Source organism: Tympanuchus pallidicinctus, unplaced genomic scaffold (genome assembly GCF_026119805.1).
Source record: "Tympanuchus pallidicinctus isolate F22 unplaced genomic scaffold, pur_lepc_1.0 scaffold4, whole genome shotgun sequence".
Lineage (NCBI taxonomy): Eukaryota > Metazoa > Chordata > Aves > Galliformes > Phasianidae > Tympanuchus > Tympanuchus pallidicinctus.
The window spans coordinates 34,402,330-34,420,048 of record NW_026294758.1 but is presented as its reverse complement, the minus strand read 5'-3'; the positions used below and the strand labels follow the sequence as shown (position 1 = coordinate 34,420,048).

The 17,719-nt window shown below is 37.9% G+C and overlaps 1 protein-coding gene across 6 annotated transcripts in view; it reads left to right on the top strand.

The window, feature by feature from the left end:
* Positions 1–17,719, top strand: part of NTRK2 (neurotrophic receptor tyrosine kinase 2) — a 206,149-nt gene that overhangs the window by 47,915 nt on the left and 140,515 nt on the right. For all 6 annotated transcript variants that reach the window (XM_052701545.1, XM_052701544.1, XM_052701546.1 and 3 more), the window contains exons 9-11: positions 3,719–3,751; positions 8,222–8,322; positions 10,098–10,197. In XM_052701545.1, the coding sequence (XP_052557505.1) occupies positions 3,719–3,751; positions 8,222–8,322; positions 10,098–10,197 (234 nt within the window). The remainder of the gene's footprint in view (positions 1–3,718; positions 3,752–8,221; positions 8,323–10,097; positions 10,198–17,719) is intronic.

The window sequence follows — 17,719 nt, the reverse complement described above, 5'->3', positions numbered from 1 at the left end:
AACATAGTATTATTATTTGCTCCATTTTTTTTACATTCGTAGGGAATTTAGGTCTCCAAGATAATCTGTGCTGCGTTTTTCAGCATTTCCAAGCTCTGTGATGGATTAAGCTTCACAAAAGCAGTATGGAGGAAGCTAGACTACTTGTCGACAGGACGTATTTGCATTAGAAATCAGTTCATGCATGGTGGATTGCTCCAAACCAGTCTTAAAAATTAACAACAGGGGAAAGTGCTTATCTAGTTAGCTTTCTCAATGTTGGTTTAGTTAGAGTAGATTTTTTTCTATAAGAATAATGACTTGAGCTTTCTAATATTTCACTACATTGTTGTCTCCTCTACTGAAGCAGATGTAAAAACAAAGGTTAAAAAAACAGACTCCTCCATGCATAATATTGTTATTATTATTTACTATTACTGTTTAAAGCTCTGTCAGGATTTTTCTAAAACCTTAAACAGTGCTGTCGTTACTGTGTAGTTTCTTCTTTTGGCCCACATATTGTACAATGAAGCACGAAGATTAAGGCCCACACCCTGGTATTATATTCAATTCCATGCCTTCATGATTGAATTAAATACCAGCCCCGATGTCTCATGGGGTGGGGCATTCTCACTGAGCTTTGAACTGATTCTCTGGTTATTAACATCACTTACAGGCAAATGAACTGCAGGTAAAAAAAATAAAATAAAATATAAAAAAAGCCCTCACCGATAAACTATACATTTACCTAAAATAAATGTGACTAAGTCTACAGCATATTCCTAGCATCAACAGTGCACATAAAGGAAAGGGAAACAAATGCTTCACATTGTGAAATTCGATTGTGTTAATGACATTACAGTTAGTGCTGTAAATTAAAATTTTGCTTTAGATGCTAACATCTGGAAGAAGAAATTTCAGGCTTTGCTACCTAGATTTTTAACTAATTTTAATCTGATAAAATTCTTGAACTCAGTGTAGCTGTTTTTGCAGAGGATAACTTGTTTATTCGGAGCACATTATGGCAAACAATAGGCAGAAAACATTCATGTTTTATTCTGAGAGCTTTCCCAGAGTTGATCCATACTATCTAATGAGTGCTGGAGAGATTTTTACCAATAATAATTGTTTTTAGGAAAGCTTATTCATCGACCAACGCTATAATATAAAATTCAGTGGAAGGAATTCAAGTCACATAGTATCTTGTCAAAGTAAAAGAATATGTTAAATATTCTTCAGAAGTAGCATCTTGCTTGTGTGGCATAACAACAGGGTCTGTTTTGCAAAAGTATGTTTTTGGATTGAGACTTTTGCTGCTGCTTTATTTTGCAAATGTCAATTTCATAAAGAAAGAAGCACGCAAACAAAGTGCAGTTGATGTACTTCATGAAGATGAGTGAATATCATAAATCTCTAATAGTTTATTTACAACAACCTGTTCTAACAGAGACCAAAACAACTATATTCTTTGTTTGCCTTAAAAATAATTAATTGCATGTAAACACGCAAAATTACTGTGGTGAAGTTCAATGTTAAAGTAGCTTCAATTGATGTTTTGATGATTGAGATGTGTTTTTATATAGGCAATACTAAAGAGAAACTTGGGTTTGGTCCAGCGTGTTGATTTTTGCAACTTTATTTGAAGTAAAATATTTTGTTATATAAAAGATATTGAATGGAGTCAATGACTTTCTAGCTTGAATGCTCCTATCAGGAATTAAGGGTTAAACTAGTTTGACGGCTTCAGCCCCATTCCTGTAAATAGTAACAGAAATGTTGCCATTTAACTCAGGAAATAAAGGCCTGGGAGTTTTGTCGTTGTTATTTTTCCTTGAAATTACAGAAGTAAATTAGGAATACCATCTTTTATCAGATGTTTTACAGTGGAAAAAGTGAATCTGTTAACTATGGAAGGAAAACCTTGTCATAAGTTGCTTTAGCACAGACAGTACTACAGGCTGTTTTCACTTTTTACTCATTCCTGCTTATTTTCACAGCAGTTCTCATGGGGTCTATTAGGCTATGTATCTGGATACTATGAGGGCTGCTTTGAAAGTAATGCCTCCTATTTTATTATGTTGGCCCATGACGTCAGAGGCAGATGTTGATGGTATGGCAGTAGAGGATGAACATTCCCATCAGCATTTCCTAACGTTTTGCTGTTGTGCAATGGATGGCAGCAGTGGTGCAGTCTGACAGAATGACGTGTGGCACAGATGTGCATATGGAGCAAAGGTGTGTCACTGAATTCCTCCATGAAGAAAGAATGGCAACCATTGATATTCATTGATACCTGCTGAACATTTGTGGAAAGCAAGTGAATGTGATCACAGTAAGAACAGTGAGGCCATGGATGGTGTGTTTCAGCAGCAGCAATAGCAACAGTGGATTGCCTCCACTGGTGCAGATTTTGATGAGTGTGGCATGCAGATTAATGAATAGCTAACGGTGGTGACTATATTGAAGGATAGTGTTTTGTATCTCTATCAAATAGTGTTATTGTGATCTTTGTATTTGTAGTTTCCATGGAAATAAATAGGTGGCATTACTTTCAGAGTGATCTATGTAGAATATTTTCAAATGCATTTAGAGGGAAACCTAATTACCTGCTGCCATTCTGCCAATAGTTTGCAACTCTTTGTTTTGGATTTTCAGCACAGATTCTCACACTGCGCTGACATAAGCATAAACAATATTGTTCTAGTCATACTTGACAGTGACTTTATGCTAGTGTAATGCCATTGGTGTGGAATTACTGCACATTATAAGAACTTATGCCTTTTGAAGTTTGATTCATCTTTAGAGGTTTTAACCATCTATTAATTTTATTTCCAAAACAACAGAGTGAGTATATAGAAAAGATGATTAGGAGTCTACTACATAATCAATGCTATAGATACGTATAGACCAGGATGAATGGGTATGTTGAAATACAATACAGATATCTTTCAAAGTGTGAACCATCTAATACTATGTTAATTTCATTGGGTGTCCTGTGCATTATGCTCACATATGTGATTAGACTTACATATGTGTGGTAATTATAAAAAAACTTGGAAACTGAAACTAGTAAAATTTAGAAAAGGGTAAGATAGATGGGTCCATTTGCCTCTGTAAAAGCTGGCTTGTGGGAGACCTGACTCTTTCTGTACTGAGTTCTGCCTGCAGTTCAGCTGTGTAGCTGTCTTCTGAATTACATCCTTTCACGGTGTGAATGAGATGGTGATGGTTAGGTCATTGCTAACTCTAGCCCTTACCTTGACAGCTCAGAGTGCTGCAACTGTAAGGCAGTTTGCTCTCACAATGCTTATACTGCAAATTTTTTTGATCAGGTAAGAGTCAGTGATTGTAATTGTCACTGAAATATGCTTCCTCTTAAGGTCAGGGAGATTTTTATCATTGATTCCCAACAAGAATAATTATTGTTTCACCTATTCCAGCATTTTGCCCAGTTGGGAAATATTTCTGCTTTTAGAAGAGCCAACACTCTGTATGTAAGCTTTTCACATAAAGCTAAGCATTAACACTGGGGATACCTATAAAATATTTTACATGTAATCTGATAATAGGTAGTGCAATATGTTGATGCTGCTTTGTATTTATGTAGGTACTGGTAACTGCTATTGCAAATAACATGTCAACCTTTAAAAAACACTAAAGAAACTCTTGTTCTTCTAGCATTTGCAATCTATTTACAAAGGCTTTTTCTTTCTTTTTTTTTTCTCTTCTCCATGTACAGGTAGTGGCCCAATTGTGGATCCAGACGTTTATGGTATATATTTGATTTTCTTTTTCTTTTCTTTTAATTATAGAAATGTAGAAGCTCAAACTACTAAAAGATTGTATGTCAATCTCAGCTAAACTGAAATGGCACATATTACAATAGAATTTTGAAAGGTATTTTGTATTGTTCATTCTTCTCCTGCTTTATATTATTTAAAATCAATGAGGGCAATATGACGTTTTACTTGTCCTACTGCTTTTGATTCACATTAGGAAAGGCATAAATCCACCACTACAAATGGTTGCAATTGGTCCTATAAAGTGACAGCTGTCTTATGTAGCTCAGAGGCATGAGATTTGGTGAGGCATTTTGCAGAGGAAAAGAAGTTCATGATTTCTCCTTATATAACTTAATTTATTTTTCAGGAATGTTTCCATACTTGTTTAGCCTCCAAAAATGTACCCCTAAATCCCACTTAAAAATGAAGTTGGCACAAGTAAGTTTTCCTGTAGGCAATTCATTTTTCTCTGCCCTCTCATTTGTACCTTCCTTTAATCTCTCTTGCATAAGCAGAGCATCAGCTCAGTGATATCTGAGTGAGTGCCAGAAGATTTGATGACATGGTGTTCACATTAGCTTTTTAGATAGGCAAAATGTTTTAGACTACCTAGTGAAAGTCAGCATGCACTGGAATAGAAGCTATAAGCAGAAAAACAACTAGTTAGTTTTACATAACATTCTGGTGATCATGAAAGTCTATCCTAACTAACATACTCAAACACCCCCTAGCTTCTAATGGGAGCTTGATCCTATTTGGAGTACTTTTATTTGGATGAAATGGCCCATAACTCAAGTTTCCTTAAGCTGATTTAAATGTTATTGCTTTGATTCCATTCCATGTCATTAAACTTTAGCAAATGTGCAATTGAAGCATCATTTTGGCTTAAAGTGCTCCGAAATACTAAACACTTCCCCTTCTTCTCTTTGCAAAGTATTTTTTTTTTCGGAGGGATGCATATGGTGGTGGCAGTTGGCACAGGTTCTGACTTACATTCTATTACATAAGGTACATACATGAGGATTGTGGTTCTGAGTTTTTTGCCTGTGTCCTAGTGCATGTATCTGGCTCTCACCTTGCGAGCACTGTGCTTCAAATGACTTTGGTAGGCTCTGTTGAGATGTGCGCTCTGAGTTGTGCAAGTGAATCTGAGCCAGCAAGATCTTGTCCTGATGAAAGCAGTATTCCTTTTTATTTCTGGCTTTTCTCTCTGCTGTTTGAAATAGCTGTCTTTGATCTTTGCTTCAGTGACTCAGTACTTGCTTTGAGAAACACTTTGCAGTCTAGAGTGTTTCCCTAATTATTGTAAATTCACAAACCCAGTTGGTGAGATTAATATATAAGGCAGGCTGGAAAGACAAGAAACTCCCTCACTTCCGCGAAGAACCAGGGCCTGCGTGGTGGTCAGGGACCCACTGGGATTGCCTCCCTCTGGAGATGGAGCCTTTTCCATGACTCCTGTTCATATGGCTTGATCCCTGTGCTGATGTTTACTCACAGCTTGGATGGTGCTAAAAGGAAGGTTTATGGCCCACTCCCTCCCTCAGGACCTGACCTTCTGTGTTCTGCACTCCCTATGAGATGGTTTCCAAAGGCTTCTCATTAAATGCTTTAAAAATACTGTGGGAAACAGATCCAATGAGGCAGCAGCAGCCTATGCCATGCTGTGTTTTCTTGGGGTTCTTGTCTCGGGCCTGTGGATAGTGTGGGCCTCCTGCAAAAAGTGAAGAAGAGAGCTGTTGTGATGCTGCATGGGGAGAGGCAGTGGAAGGCAGTGCCGCCTGCCTGGGGCTGAGCAGGAAACTGATGCCAAGCCATCTTCTTCGGCTCCTAGCTCATCTCTCCATGACATGCTGCTTCTAACATGGTTACGTGAGAGACAATGTGCCCTGAAGCATTCAGCCCCAAGGGAGCTGTGCAAAATGACTTCCTTATTGTGGTGATCTCGTCTGTGTCCCAGCTGCTTAGCACCTTGCTTATAGAACAGCAGCAGGATACTGCAGCTCAAGATGTTGGCACGGTTATAGGTGATGTATAAGGTGCTAGGCACCAGGGAATCTGGCCCTGAAGCTATACAAGTCCCAGAGAGTGAGTTGAGAGGCGTGACCCTGTCTCTATCAGAATGCTATGTGTCTGTAGCAGGATTTTGTAATGAAGTGAACAAGAATTTGCTTAAGTCAGAATTGCTGGTTTTGGCTGGATAGCTGTTGTGTGTGTTTTCCTTGCCTGGCTCGCCCATTTCAAGACGACTTGAAAATCTGGCAATACTTCACAAGTAAATGCTTCACACTTATACAGTAGGAAATGGCAGTGCAACACCAGTGTACTGAAATGGCCTACATTTTCTCTTGCCCATTTTAACGTAAAACTGTATTCAGAGGATTCACAGGCCAGACTTGAAATGCTTTGCATAGTTCTCATTAATCCTTCAGGATATGCTTCCCAGTAGCTTAGGACAAATTTGAACATAAACAGAATGGCAAAGAGCATCAGATTTTACCTTCCATGATTTATAGGTAAGATTAAGAGCAGAAAAAAACAAAACCAAAACTCTCTTGAAAATTTGTGTTATGGAGACTAGTGAAGGCTCTAAATATTTGTTTTATTTATTGGTCTTGTTGTAAAGCTACTGTAAGTATGGGCTTGGTCAAAATTATCTTAGTGAAGATACGGAGCAGCTAATTGTACAGGAAGCCCATTCTCATAAACTGAGATGCTTGTTACAAACAGGATTCTGCTCTGGTGAAGAGCCTGTGTACTGCCTACAAATAAATAAAACAGAAGTCTCCTTTGCTGTAGTAAAATGTGTAGTAAGAGGCTGGTCTGCACAGTTCCTTGTCTCAAAGGCTTGGCTGCTTGTGCAGGTGAGCTGTTTGGGTAGGGTTTATGCTGCCTAGAGTTAGGAATACTGTTTGTTTGCCTTTCATTAGTATTTTGACCTCATCGTCGAGGAAGCTGTAGACATAGATACAGTGCTGAGTTGGAGAGTTCAAATGGTAAAAGACCAGGAAATTAAATTTTGTTTCCCATGAAAGTTCTGTAGACATAATATGTATTTTGACTTGAAAAAATCCTATCCTTCGGCATGTGTGGTATAGAGCCAGAGCAGACTACGTGAGCTGATTAGACAACCCGACTGTACTGACTATAGCACTGGTGGCAGAGTGTGGGTTCACATCCAAAAAAATCTGCAGCCTGCTGAGTGTTTTACAGACAGAAAATGTGTTTGTGCATGCATGAAGATCAAAAACCTGGTGCCGCTTGTTGCTAGCAGTGCCAGCTGAGCTCTCCAAAATGGCCTTGGGAGCTAAAGAAGACAAATTCTACCAAGGCACAGCCCTTCCTTCCTCCCCATGCTAAGCAGCAAGGGTTAATGCCTGTGCGGTTAGTGAAAGCTGTGCCTCTGCACTTTGCATTTTTCATATTCACAGCTATGATTTCATCTGTAGGCTCATGGAACTGTTTTTAATCAAAATGTACAAAGAAATGCACAATTAATTGCTAATTTAAATTACAATGCTGGAGGTGCATTAGTAATAGATGCAGTTATTGCCCTTGTTTCTTTCATCTGCACACTCTGCAGTCATAAAATTGAAACATTATGTATATTTCCAGATGTAATCTTAAAATATATTCTGTTCTGTATTTTAATGTATGTATCTCTAAGTAAATATGAATAGTATTTAATTATTTTTATCTCATTGGAATAAATTTGACGGAAAATCATGGACTGTAAATATATTTGTTTCATTTTTAAATAATTATAAATAATTGAAGCCTGTTCATCCTTTTGATGGAATAGATTCAAATGCACACCTCTGTCAGTAGGAATACTTTGATAAATCAAATTTCTTCATACTGTTTCAGGCATATAATTCTTTAAAGTTTTATCTGTGTGACAGTTTGTCATGCTAGACTGTAACCCTTGTACACTCAATAATATATTTTAATTACTTTTTAAACTAAGAAAAACTGGTATTTCACATTTGATAGTTATAAATGAGCTAAAAAGCCATGCTGAGTTCACCTCAGCTCGACAGAAGTCCCCATGCTAATTTCTAAGACAGTCCTATATTTGGCTGAATACAAGGCTGGAGAAGTTCAGTGTAGAGGGCAGTCTTTCATTTTTAATGGGAAGTCAGAAACACATAAAAATAGCTTTATGAATGGAGTTCTTATTTAACTCTAGGTTTTCCAGTAGAGAGATGACGACATAGACTGCTTCTCTATAAAGCTGCAGAGAGAGCAACCTTCTGTTTTCCAGTTTGTCAGTCACAACATATTTGTTTAAAGTTGTCTGTGACAGGGATCTCCTCCATAATATACCAGATACAAAAGCAAGTATGTATTGAGATATGCTATTGACCTTACTGTGTTACAGAGCTGAAATAATAAAGACAACTCTTTCCCTTCTGAAGTTAAGAAATAATAAAAGCAACCCTTTTTCCCCCTTTCTTAAGAATATGAAACCACGCCTAATGATCTTGGAGACACCACAAATAACAGTAATCAAATCACTTCTCCGGATGTTTCCAACAAAGAGAATGAAGATAGCATCACTGTAAGTATATACATTATTTCCTGATCCCTAATCTTGGCAGACTTTCTGTATATAACCATAGTGAAACTATGGAGATTGTAATAGGACCCTATGCTACTAGAAAACAGAGCTATTATCACAAATGACCCAAAATCAGAAAAAAGAAAACGTTAGAGCAGTGCCTCCCACTCTGACCCTCATCCCCTCTTTTGAAAGAGTGAATTACTTCCCAAGTGAAATTGCTATTTAATTTGTTTCATGCTCTTCTGAGCAACTAAGTGTAAATTTTTAGGCCAAGACTCTGCTTCTAATTTAAGCCAAAGAGAACAACTCTTTATTTACAAAACAAAGACATCCAAGGCAATTTAAAAATTGTTGTTTGAATACAGTCCTTCAGCTTCTCCTCAGGAGAGGTTATGCTGTAATGAACTCTCAGACACTTAACTTCGTCTCTAAAATGTGATTTTATCTTTTTTTTATTATTATTTTTATTTTTTATAAGAGCACTTGTATTTGACTTCAGCACATGCAGCTGTGTTGGTGGGTCTCCTCACTTGTATCCTTGCATCTCATGCTGGCCTACTGAGCTGCTGGAGAGCAGCAGCAGGTGAACAGTTACCATGGCTGTCCACAACACCAGTCACCCTGCACAGTAGCAGGAGGGGGAAAGCCTGTGCACTGCGGCTCAGGGTGCCAGCTGTGATATGGGGAGAGGCAGGAAAGGAAGGTCTGCCAGCTGGTGTTGTCTCAGTGAATGCTTCACGGTGATAGACTGTGCTGAAAAACTGGGAGGATCTCAGGCACTCTTATCTCCTCTGATAGTAGAGCCACTGAGTGACTGAGATTGGAAGAGACTTCTGAAAATTGTTTGGTTTTCTCACCCACAGGCTCAAACTGGGGCTGGCAACAGCAGTCGCAGGTCTCTGTTTTTAATATCTCCAGGGTTGGAGGCTCCACAGCCAACTTGGGCAATCCGTGGAAGTGTTCAACAACTCTCACAGTAAATCGTAGTATCATAGAATGGTTCGGATTTGAAGGGACCTTTATGACTGTCTAATTCCTATCCCATTTCTATAGGCAGGAACACCTCCCTCTAGACCAAGTTGAACAAGGCCCTTTCCAGTCTGGCCTTGAATGCGTTCAGGAAGAGAGCATCCACAACCTCTGTGGCTAACCTCTTCCAGTGTTTCACCATCCTCGCAGTAACAAATTTCTTCTTATTGTCTAGTCTAAATCTACTCTTTTTCAGTTTAAAACCATTTCTCTTTGTCCTGCCACTACCTACTTTTATAAAAAGTCCTTCTCTAGTTTTTCTGTAGGTCCCTTTCAGGTTGGAAGGCTGCTGTAAGGTCTTGGAGCATTCTCTTCTCCAGGCTGAAGGGCCCCAGCTCTCTCAGCCTGTTCATGCAGGGGAGGTGCTCCAGCCCTCTGATCATCTTTGTTCTTCCTCCTCTTCCAGCAACCCCTTGTTCTTCCTGTGCTGGGGCTTCAGAACTGGATGCAGCTTTTTTCTGACACGTTTTACTTTTTTGCTTTCCTGTAACATGCCATTCTGTGTCCCTTCCCCACCTTGAACATGTAAGATGTTGAAAAAGTGATTCTCATAAGTCCTCTGAATCCCTCCATAGGGTGGAAGAAACCTCAACAAGTAGCAGTTTTCTGTCGTCTTTGATCTGAGTGCAAATGCCTCCTGATTGAAATGAATTTCTTGATAACTGGGTTAATAAATATGAATGTCTTTGAAAATAGTTCATGAGAGCAAAACAAATCGACTTGTTTCTGTCCTCTTTTTATAGGTGTATGTTGTGGTGGGAATTGCAGCACTGGTATGCACTGGCTTAGTAATAATGCTCATTATTCTGAAGTTTGGAAGACACTCTAAGTTTGGGATGAAAGGTAAGCAGTGTTGTTTTTTATGTCTTCCATAATAGCTGTGGATTGTATAAGCTTACATATTAAGGCTTCTGCACCAAGAACAGTTGAGATAACCAAATGAATGGCAATCACAATTAGTGTCTCATTCATTCATCAGGTAAGTAAAGGCAGAGACAGATGCAAGTTGGAATACAGAATTTTGGATCAAGTTGTTCTGCTCTTTTTTTTTTATGACAAATACCATTTCTTTCCATTCTTCTGAATAGCCACATACAACATCTCCTGGAGTAAAATACTGAGTCAGTGTAGGGAGGAAGAAAGTAGGAAGTTAAATTTATTTTGATATGACTTAGAATACAATTATTTGATGGGAATCCATGCTGTATAAAAGCATACTGCAAATGTTGCCTTAAGATAATAGATGTGAAGAAAAACAGTGGCAAGAGTAGAAGGTGTATTTGCAGTGCCTGCTGTTTTACAGGACTATCTGACGGATGCATTTTTGTGAGCTGTTGTGTGTATATTGGTAAGTGTCAGCTGGAGAGGATGGCAAGTGATCAAGTCCCTTTGGGAGGGAGACATCTCAGCTCTTCCACTTATTCATTTTTTTAATTTTACAGCTTGATGGAGGGACATGTAACACGGGTGTACAAAGGGCTATAACTCTATTACTGTATTATTTTACTGATCACATCAAACATAATTTGGAGATATTAGTAGAACTGTAATCAAAAAAAAAAAAAAAAAAAGGGGGAGGAGAAGGAAGAAATAAAAGAAAAATAAAAGAAAAATGAGGACTAAATGTTTCTTTACTGCATACAAAAGAGATACTTTTATTTTTAGGGTGTGTAGTTGAGGGTCTGTAGAGGGAGAGGTAAACTAGACTTTTGTTAGGCTCCTGTTAACCATATGTTCTTTCTCTCATTACTGCTTATGACATATTACCACAAAGATGCAAACTTTAGAGACTGGCTTATCCTTGGCAATACTCTTCTCAGAGATACCTACTGTATATTTGGTGTTTCTATATTCTACCTATAGAAGAGTTCCTGGAGCGGATGAGGTTTGAGCAAAGCAGAAGTTTAGATAGCCCAAGGATAGTAACTTTTTTCCTTACCTCTTTTTGTTGTGGTCTTTTGGTAACATTAAAAGAGAGCAGTCATTGTAAAATATCCTGAAAAACAACATTGAGCCTGCAGCTCATGGTCTTGGCCAGATACTATAGAAAACTTCCAACAACTGAACAAATGTTAAATGTAAATTTTATTTTTGTGCAGAGCTTTCTGAATTGCAAATAGAAAGCAACTTAGTGGAAGCTGAATGAGAGTGGTGATTGGCAGCATCTAATGTTAGCTCTTTAAAGCCAAATGTTTATCACATCTTCCAAAATTTGCACGTGTATTTCAACACACTGGAGAAATTAAGAAGGAAACTGTACCCTGAGGGTGAATGTGCAAAAATTTATTTTGCCTGATAAGAAACTTAATTACCTTCTTGGGAGCACTCAATATGGCAGCCATGTTTTGGTATTTTCAAGTAGAACTTTTGCACAAAAATAAGTCTTAGATGATCAGTAGGTTTAACTTCAGTGGTTCTTTTGTTGCAGTTGATTAGGTAGGTCATATTTTAATAAGGGTACACTTTCTGGATAATGACTGTGAAATTATGAGAAGGCAGCAACCTCAAGTGTGGAGTTTATTTTATTCTCTAAATATTACCAGTGATGGTTACCAAGAGCAGTAATATGAGTTCACAGTTCACATACATTCCTTCAGAAACTTATCACAGACATAGTGTGTGTGGCAATTGTGAAATGTCACTGTGAGCTACAAATAACTGTTAAATATTTCATTAGAAAAGAATGACCTTCTGTTTTCTGTGATGTGAACCTCAAACTCCTCCAGAGTTTGCATTCACACCTGAACTTCTAAGTATAGCTCTACCAATGACACTGCATCCCAGATACACTCTCTTAATTAATATAATCAGTATGTTTACTATATTAAGGCAATACTTAATGGCCTGAGATCATAGCACCATTTTGATAAGTCATACCCAGAATAATATTACCTCCTCTGAAAAGTCTACTGCATAAATATATGTTGGCAATTAATACAACCTGAGGCATTTGACTGTAAGTAAAATAATGCAAAGGTGAAGAGAGTTTTTTTACATTAAATTTTGGTCAGTATAATGTGAAGTTCTGGGAAAAAAATGGATCAGATCTGTGAACTCCTTGAGTCATATGTCTTCGAATTCAGTGACAGCAAAATTATTTCCAACTTTGCATATAGACATTGTTTCATATTTGGTGCTGTGGGGTAAAATATCTAGATTGCCTTGGAAAATAGTTATTTAATTTTTTTTTTAAACCTCATCAAATATTCTCCAAAATTTTAATGCATGTTTTGCATTCATAAAAGGCAGTTCTTCATTCTTCTGTTGCTTCATGGACATGCAATACTGTCACCTCAGACACTTTATCATTAAAAATCTCTCCACTCTTCCTTAGGAAGTAATTTAGGAAAAAAACCCCAAAACTGAAAAACTAATCACCCAGTAGCTGGATCGATCAGACTGGCATTCAGTAGTATTTTTGATTTAGCCTTATACGTGAAAGAGGGAAAAAGTGTTCTATTAAGATTGGACAAAAGTATGCGAATAGGCACCACTCCTTTATATCCTGCAGAATGAAAACTTTATATATGGGATAAAATTTTCATCCCGTTTGGGTTCATGGAAGGCATTTGCATCATATTGAATACTTTGTTTTATACATCATACATTTTAGTGCTTGTTTATCCTATTTTTTTTTTCACGGGCATCATCTGTCCCATACTTGCACTGTGTCCTTGCTGAATAATTCTGTGCTTACAGAGCTTGAAAATGATTGGAGTGTGGGACTGACAGTATCTAATCTCTTCAGAAGGAGATGTGGCATGAGAAGTTGTTGTCTGAACTACAGTGCATAAGAGCTGGCTGTACCTGGAAGCTCTGTGCTGAGCAACCACAGAGTGCCATACAGCCAACGTGCCTCCCCTTGCCTTCTTCCTGTAATTACAGGAAGAGCAGAAAAGAATCTAGTTTGTGTGATAAGGAGCCTCATGCCTCTGCAGGCTTCCAGTCCATTGGCTATTCTAATAACCTCTTAGCAAGATGTACAGAAGAGCTGTAAGAAGAGGTAAAAATAACTTCTCTTTTGCTTTTCTCTTCATGTTGTCTATCTCAGATGAGAGGGCAGCTTGAAATATGTTCATTTCACTCAGTTACCTTTCCAAACTGTAGTAGCAGAAAAAGACAAAAAGCAAATCAGTTCACTTGTTCACCACCACTAATAAAACCAGAGTATTTTGTTCTGGATTCTAGCTGGAGTTGAGTTGCACCATATAGGGAAGTTTTTCTTATATTTCTGTTGCTTCTTTTCACTTGTCTTCTAGAACCAGTTTCTGATGATTGATTTCAGGAGCTGTATTAATTTAGGGTTCATCTGCAGTCTATGCAAGAGCAGATTTAAAATATGATTAGTATGAAAAAATGCACTGGTCTGTGAATGGTGTGCTAGACTTCCAGATATCACTGAAAAATTCATCAGGGTAGCTGGTGAAACCTAGATATCTCTTTTTTTCTCTGTGTGTGTACATTTTAAGCACCTTTTTATATGGAGTCTGTTGAGAACAGCTTTGTGTGGAGCTTTTGGTTGCTTCGGTCTGGAGGTGAGGCTTTTAGGCTTTTGCAAGATGCTGCAGTATGAATGGTGAATGGTTCAGTTAATTTCTTAAATGTATTCATTAGGATTTGTGGGTTACTCTTATAAAACACCTTGGCTTGCTTGCCTGCTGGAGGATGTGAAAGTTCTTACAGTGGGAATTCTCTGCAGTCTGCCAGGATGTCTCTATCTCATTTTTTGTGTATGTCTGACTCCATCTAACCAGCTTATGAAACTGAAAAATAACGAAAGGGAACTAAAGTAAAGAGGACAGGAGAAGGCTTGTGATCTCCCTGGGAGAATTAATGGAAGAATTATTCTAGTCCTGTTTTATTCTACTCCTCCTGTTGAAAAAATGGCTGTAAATAAACAGCTAGTTGCAAAATAACCAACTTCATGTTTTGCAAATGTTAATATGGCACGGATGTAAGCATGGAGGAAACTGATGTAAGATAGGTCAGTGGATAAAGTTTGAAACAGCATAATTAAAAGGATGAAAACATTTTTACTAATTTGAACCATAGTAAATTGTAGCATGGGATGCCTGTATTCCAGCAAGAGGACAATATACATAGCACTTCTTTTACTTGCTAGATGCACTGGAAGTGGATGGCTGCAGACCAGAGTGTTACTGCAACTGTTTTATTGTTATGATAGACAGTTTCTGAACATTTTACCAAAGACAGAAAGGAGGAAAAACCCACCTCTCACTAAAGCTGCCCCTTTTCTCATAAGAAAGTAACAAATAGAATCTGACAGAAGTAGAGGGAAACATATGTGTACTTAATCCCACTGGGGCTAGAGGGTTTTTTGAATGTTTGTATGAAGCTTCTGTCTGTGTTTTGAGACTTGTGAAGTAGTGCAAAGGAAGGGAACAAACAGAGTCTGAAATTCCCATCACACTTAGCCTGTGCTAGCTGTGTTCTCATGTCTGTGAGCTTGAAGGTCACACTTTGAATGACGTTTCTTCTTCCTTGATCTCTTTCTGAACTGCCTACCATGTCCTAAATGGAACTGCTGTCCGTGAATGATTTGCCCCTGTTGTGATCTTTATAGCCTGTACAGCTCAGGGTACAGAAATTTGGCTTTCTTTGACCAGACATCAAGTCGGTTAATTCAGAGAATAAAGCAGTATTCCTTTAGGGACAAACAACCCCGAAATAGTACCTTTCCTTCAAGACCATAACAAGCTAGCTGCTTGTTATGACTTTTGTGTGTCGCTTGGAGTATCAGTCGGAATGCTATGCATTTTCACTAAGCTGATTAAAAGTTGGGAAGAAACACATAGATTTTGCCTAACAAGGTCAAAACTGATTTTTACCCTACTTCAGGATAGCTTCATCTCTCAAGTGATTTCAGTATCTTTTGTTCTAGCCCACAAAGTTCCTTGAAAACTTCTTTCTTAAAAGATACTAGTTATCCCAATACAAGCACATTCATAATGACAGATTTCCTTTTCTTCTTCTGTGTACCATTTATTGTATTGCTTTGGCTTGTAAACTTCCGCTATATTTTGAGCATTGGTATGAAAGACAGTGTAGGAGAAGGCAGAGTGAAACTCATCTTCAGATGTAGCAGATTTCTCAACTGTCTTACAATATTGTAATTTAGGTAAAAAGCTCAGAACGGTGGTATGTAGCATCCTTACTGAGTAATATTTTCATTCTGCACTTGTGATAACCACTTCTGACAGAATGTCTCAATAACACTTTCAAGTCTTGAATCCTCATTTGCCCAATTGTATTTATGTAGAAGAGACAGGTTAGAAAACAGATGGAAAGAGAACAATCCAGTCCAGTTTCTAGAGCTCTACTTTGATATCAGTTGAGGCTTACAGTAATAAGCCCTAAAACAAGGCTTAATCAAGGTAGTAGCGAAACGGAAGAGTCAGACCTAAGGGTGTAAACTGCAGAGAGCTGACCTACATTCAGCCTATGTCCATGCTGCATTACTTTACAGAGCCTAGAGTTTCTCTTCCAGTTTCTTAAGTGCAATGCCTGAACACTTACATGCTTTTTTATGAACTTTTGTCCATACACAGATCATACTGTTTTAAGAACGCGCTATTTGTGAGAACAAATAGTGGTCTAGCCCTTAATGAGTTTTAGAAAGAAAGGAGGCTGCATGTTAAAAATATGGAGGTGACTGCAATGGGAAGAAGGAGAGAATGTGGGTAATAATAATTGTTTATCTGTAAGTAGAGTGAGAGCAAGTACAAAAGATAAGTGAAGGAAGATGAAGAAAGAGAAGGAGCAAAAAATAGCAGAGTCAGCTTTTTTAATTTTTATTTTTATTTCTATTTTTATTTTTATTTATTTATTTATTTATTTTTGAAGTGGCCCCAGTTCTCCAATGCTTTAAGTATCATCTACTACAAAACCAGGGACAAATGCTGAGGCTAGATGATGCTAGGAAATTAGGTGCTAAAAAACAACATTTGTAAAACAACACAGGTGGGAACGTGAATAATAGGTAAATAGGAGGTACTCGTTCTATTTAGGTAGAAATTATATCCTTTGTATCTCAGTCTCCTGCTAGCAAACTGGTTAGTTTGGAAGGAGCTTCTGGCAGATACTGTTTGAGCAATTGTTCTGTCGCTCCCGCAGTCTGGTCTGCTTCATGTTGACACTCAGCACAGCTGGCATTGACAGTCACTCTGAGTAGTGCCTGGTCCAACACCTTTATCTCAAAGCAGAGTGAGTGATGGCAGAGTGCTCTGAGCTGTGTACAGCCAGGATTGGAGATCTGAAAGTATGGAGACTTCACAGCATCCCTGGGCAAACTGTACCAGTGTTCAATTACCCTTACAGTATACTTTTTTCCCTTGTGTTTAAAGTAGAATGTATATTACTTACAGTAAAATGACATCTTTTTCATGAGAATTATGTGATTCAGGTATGTGAATTTCAGCTGAGTAACACCACTGGGGATTACAAGTATATGTTGCCTAGGACTTTGCTCCACTGCTTTTACAATACCTGGGAGATTTTATGTGAGTTTGTGAGTTTCCACGTTTGCCTTCCTCAGCTTCCAAACGTTGATGTAAGATTCCTGCTATGGTCAAACTCATTAATTTTTGTTTCAGACTCTATCTTAATAGAACTCTTTTTTTTTCTTTTTTCCTGAAGTTGGGAATCCCTGCACATGTTCTGAATAGTAGATAATGTTCTAATTACCTGGTTCATAATGATGTGTTTTTAAATGCCTGTCTGTACTAGCTACTTACGAATTCTGTTAGCAGATGCTGAGTGCAGTTGGTGTGCCTTTTTTGTTTCATTCCTGTAAAAGCTTTTGGTATTGTGTTTCACACCACAGGGAAAGATTCACCATGAGCTCAGAGACTGTTTTGCACAGCACACTGTGCTTTGGCTCTCTCTACAGCTGCTATTGTTCTGATTCCTCAGTGGAGCTATGTCCTTTAAATTAGCATGGATGAAGTTAGGAAAAAATCAGTCTCATTTAAGTATCTCCCAGGTAAATGTGTGTCTAGAAGAGCCACAGCAGCAAAAGCTGCTCAGAAAATGCATACAATTTTTCAAGTTTTCTTATAATTATTTGAATTTTCCCCAGGCTGGGCAAACTACTTGTTCTTTCTGGTCTGATCTAGCAAGAAAACACAAGAGTAACTTTTTATCAGTAGCTTTCCTTAATGCATCTGATAGTGCTTTGGGCTTATTTGTATATTCTCATAGCACTATACTCTTCAAAAATAAATATTTGGAAAAAGCATAAAAAATAGATTTTTCTTTTTGCAAGATTCATAACAGTTCATTTTCAGAGTGAACACAAAATGCTGTAAAAACATTGTAGCAATGCTGTTGCTGCTTAGGAAGAGAC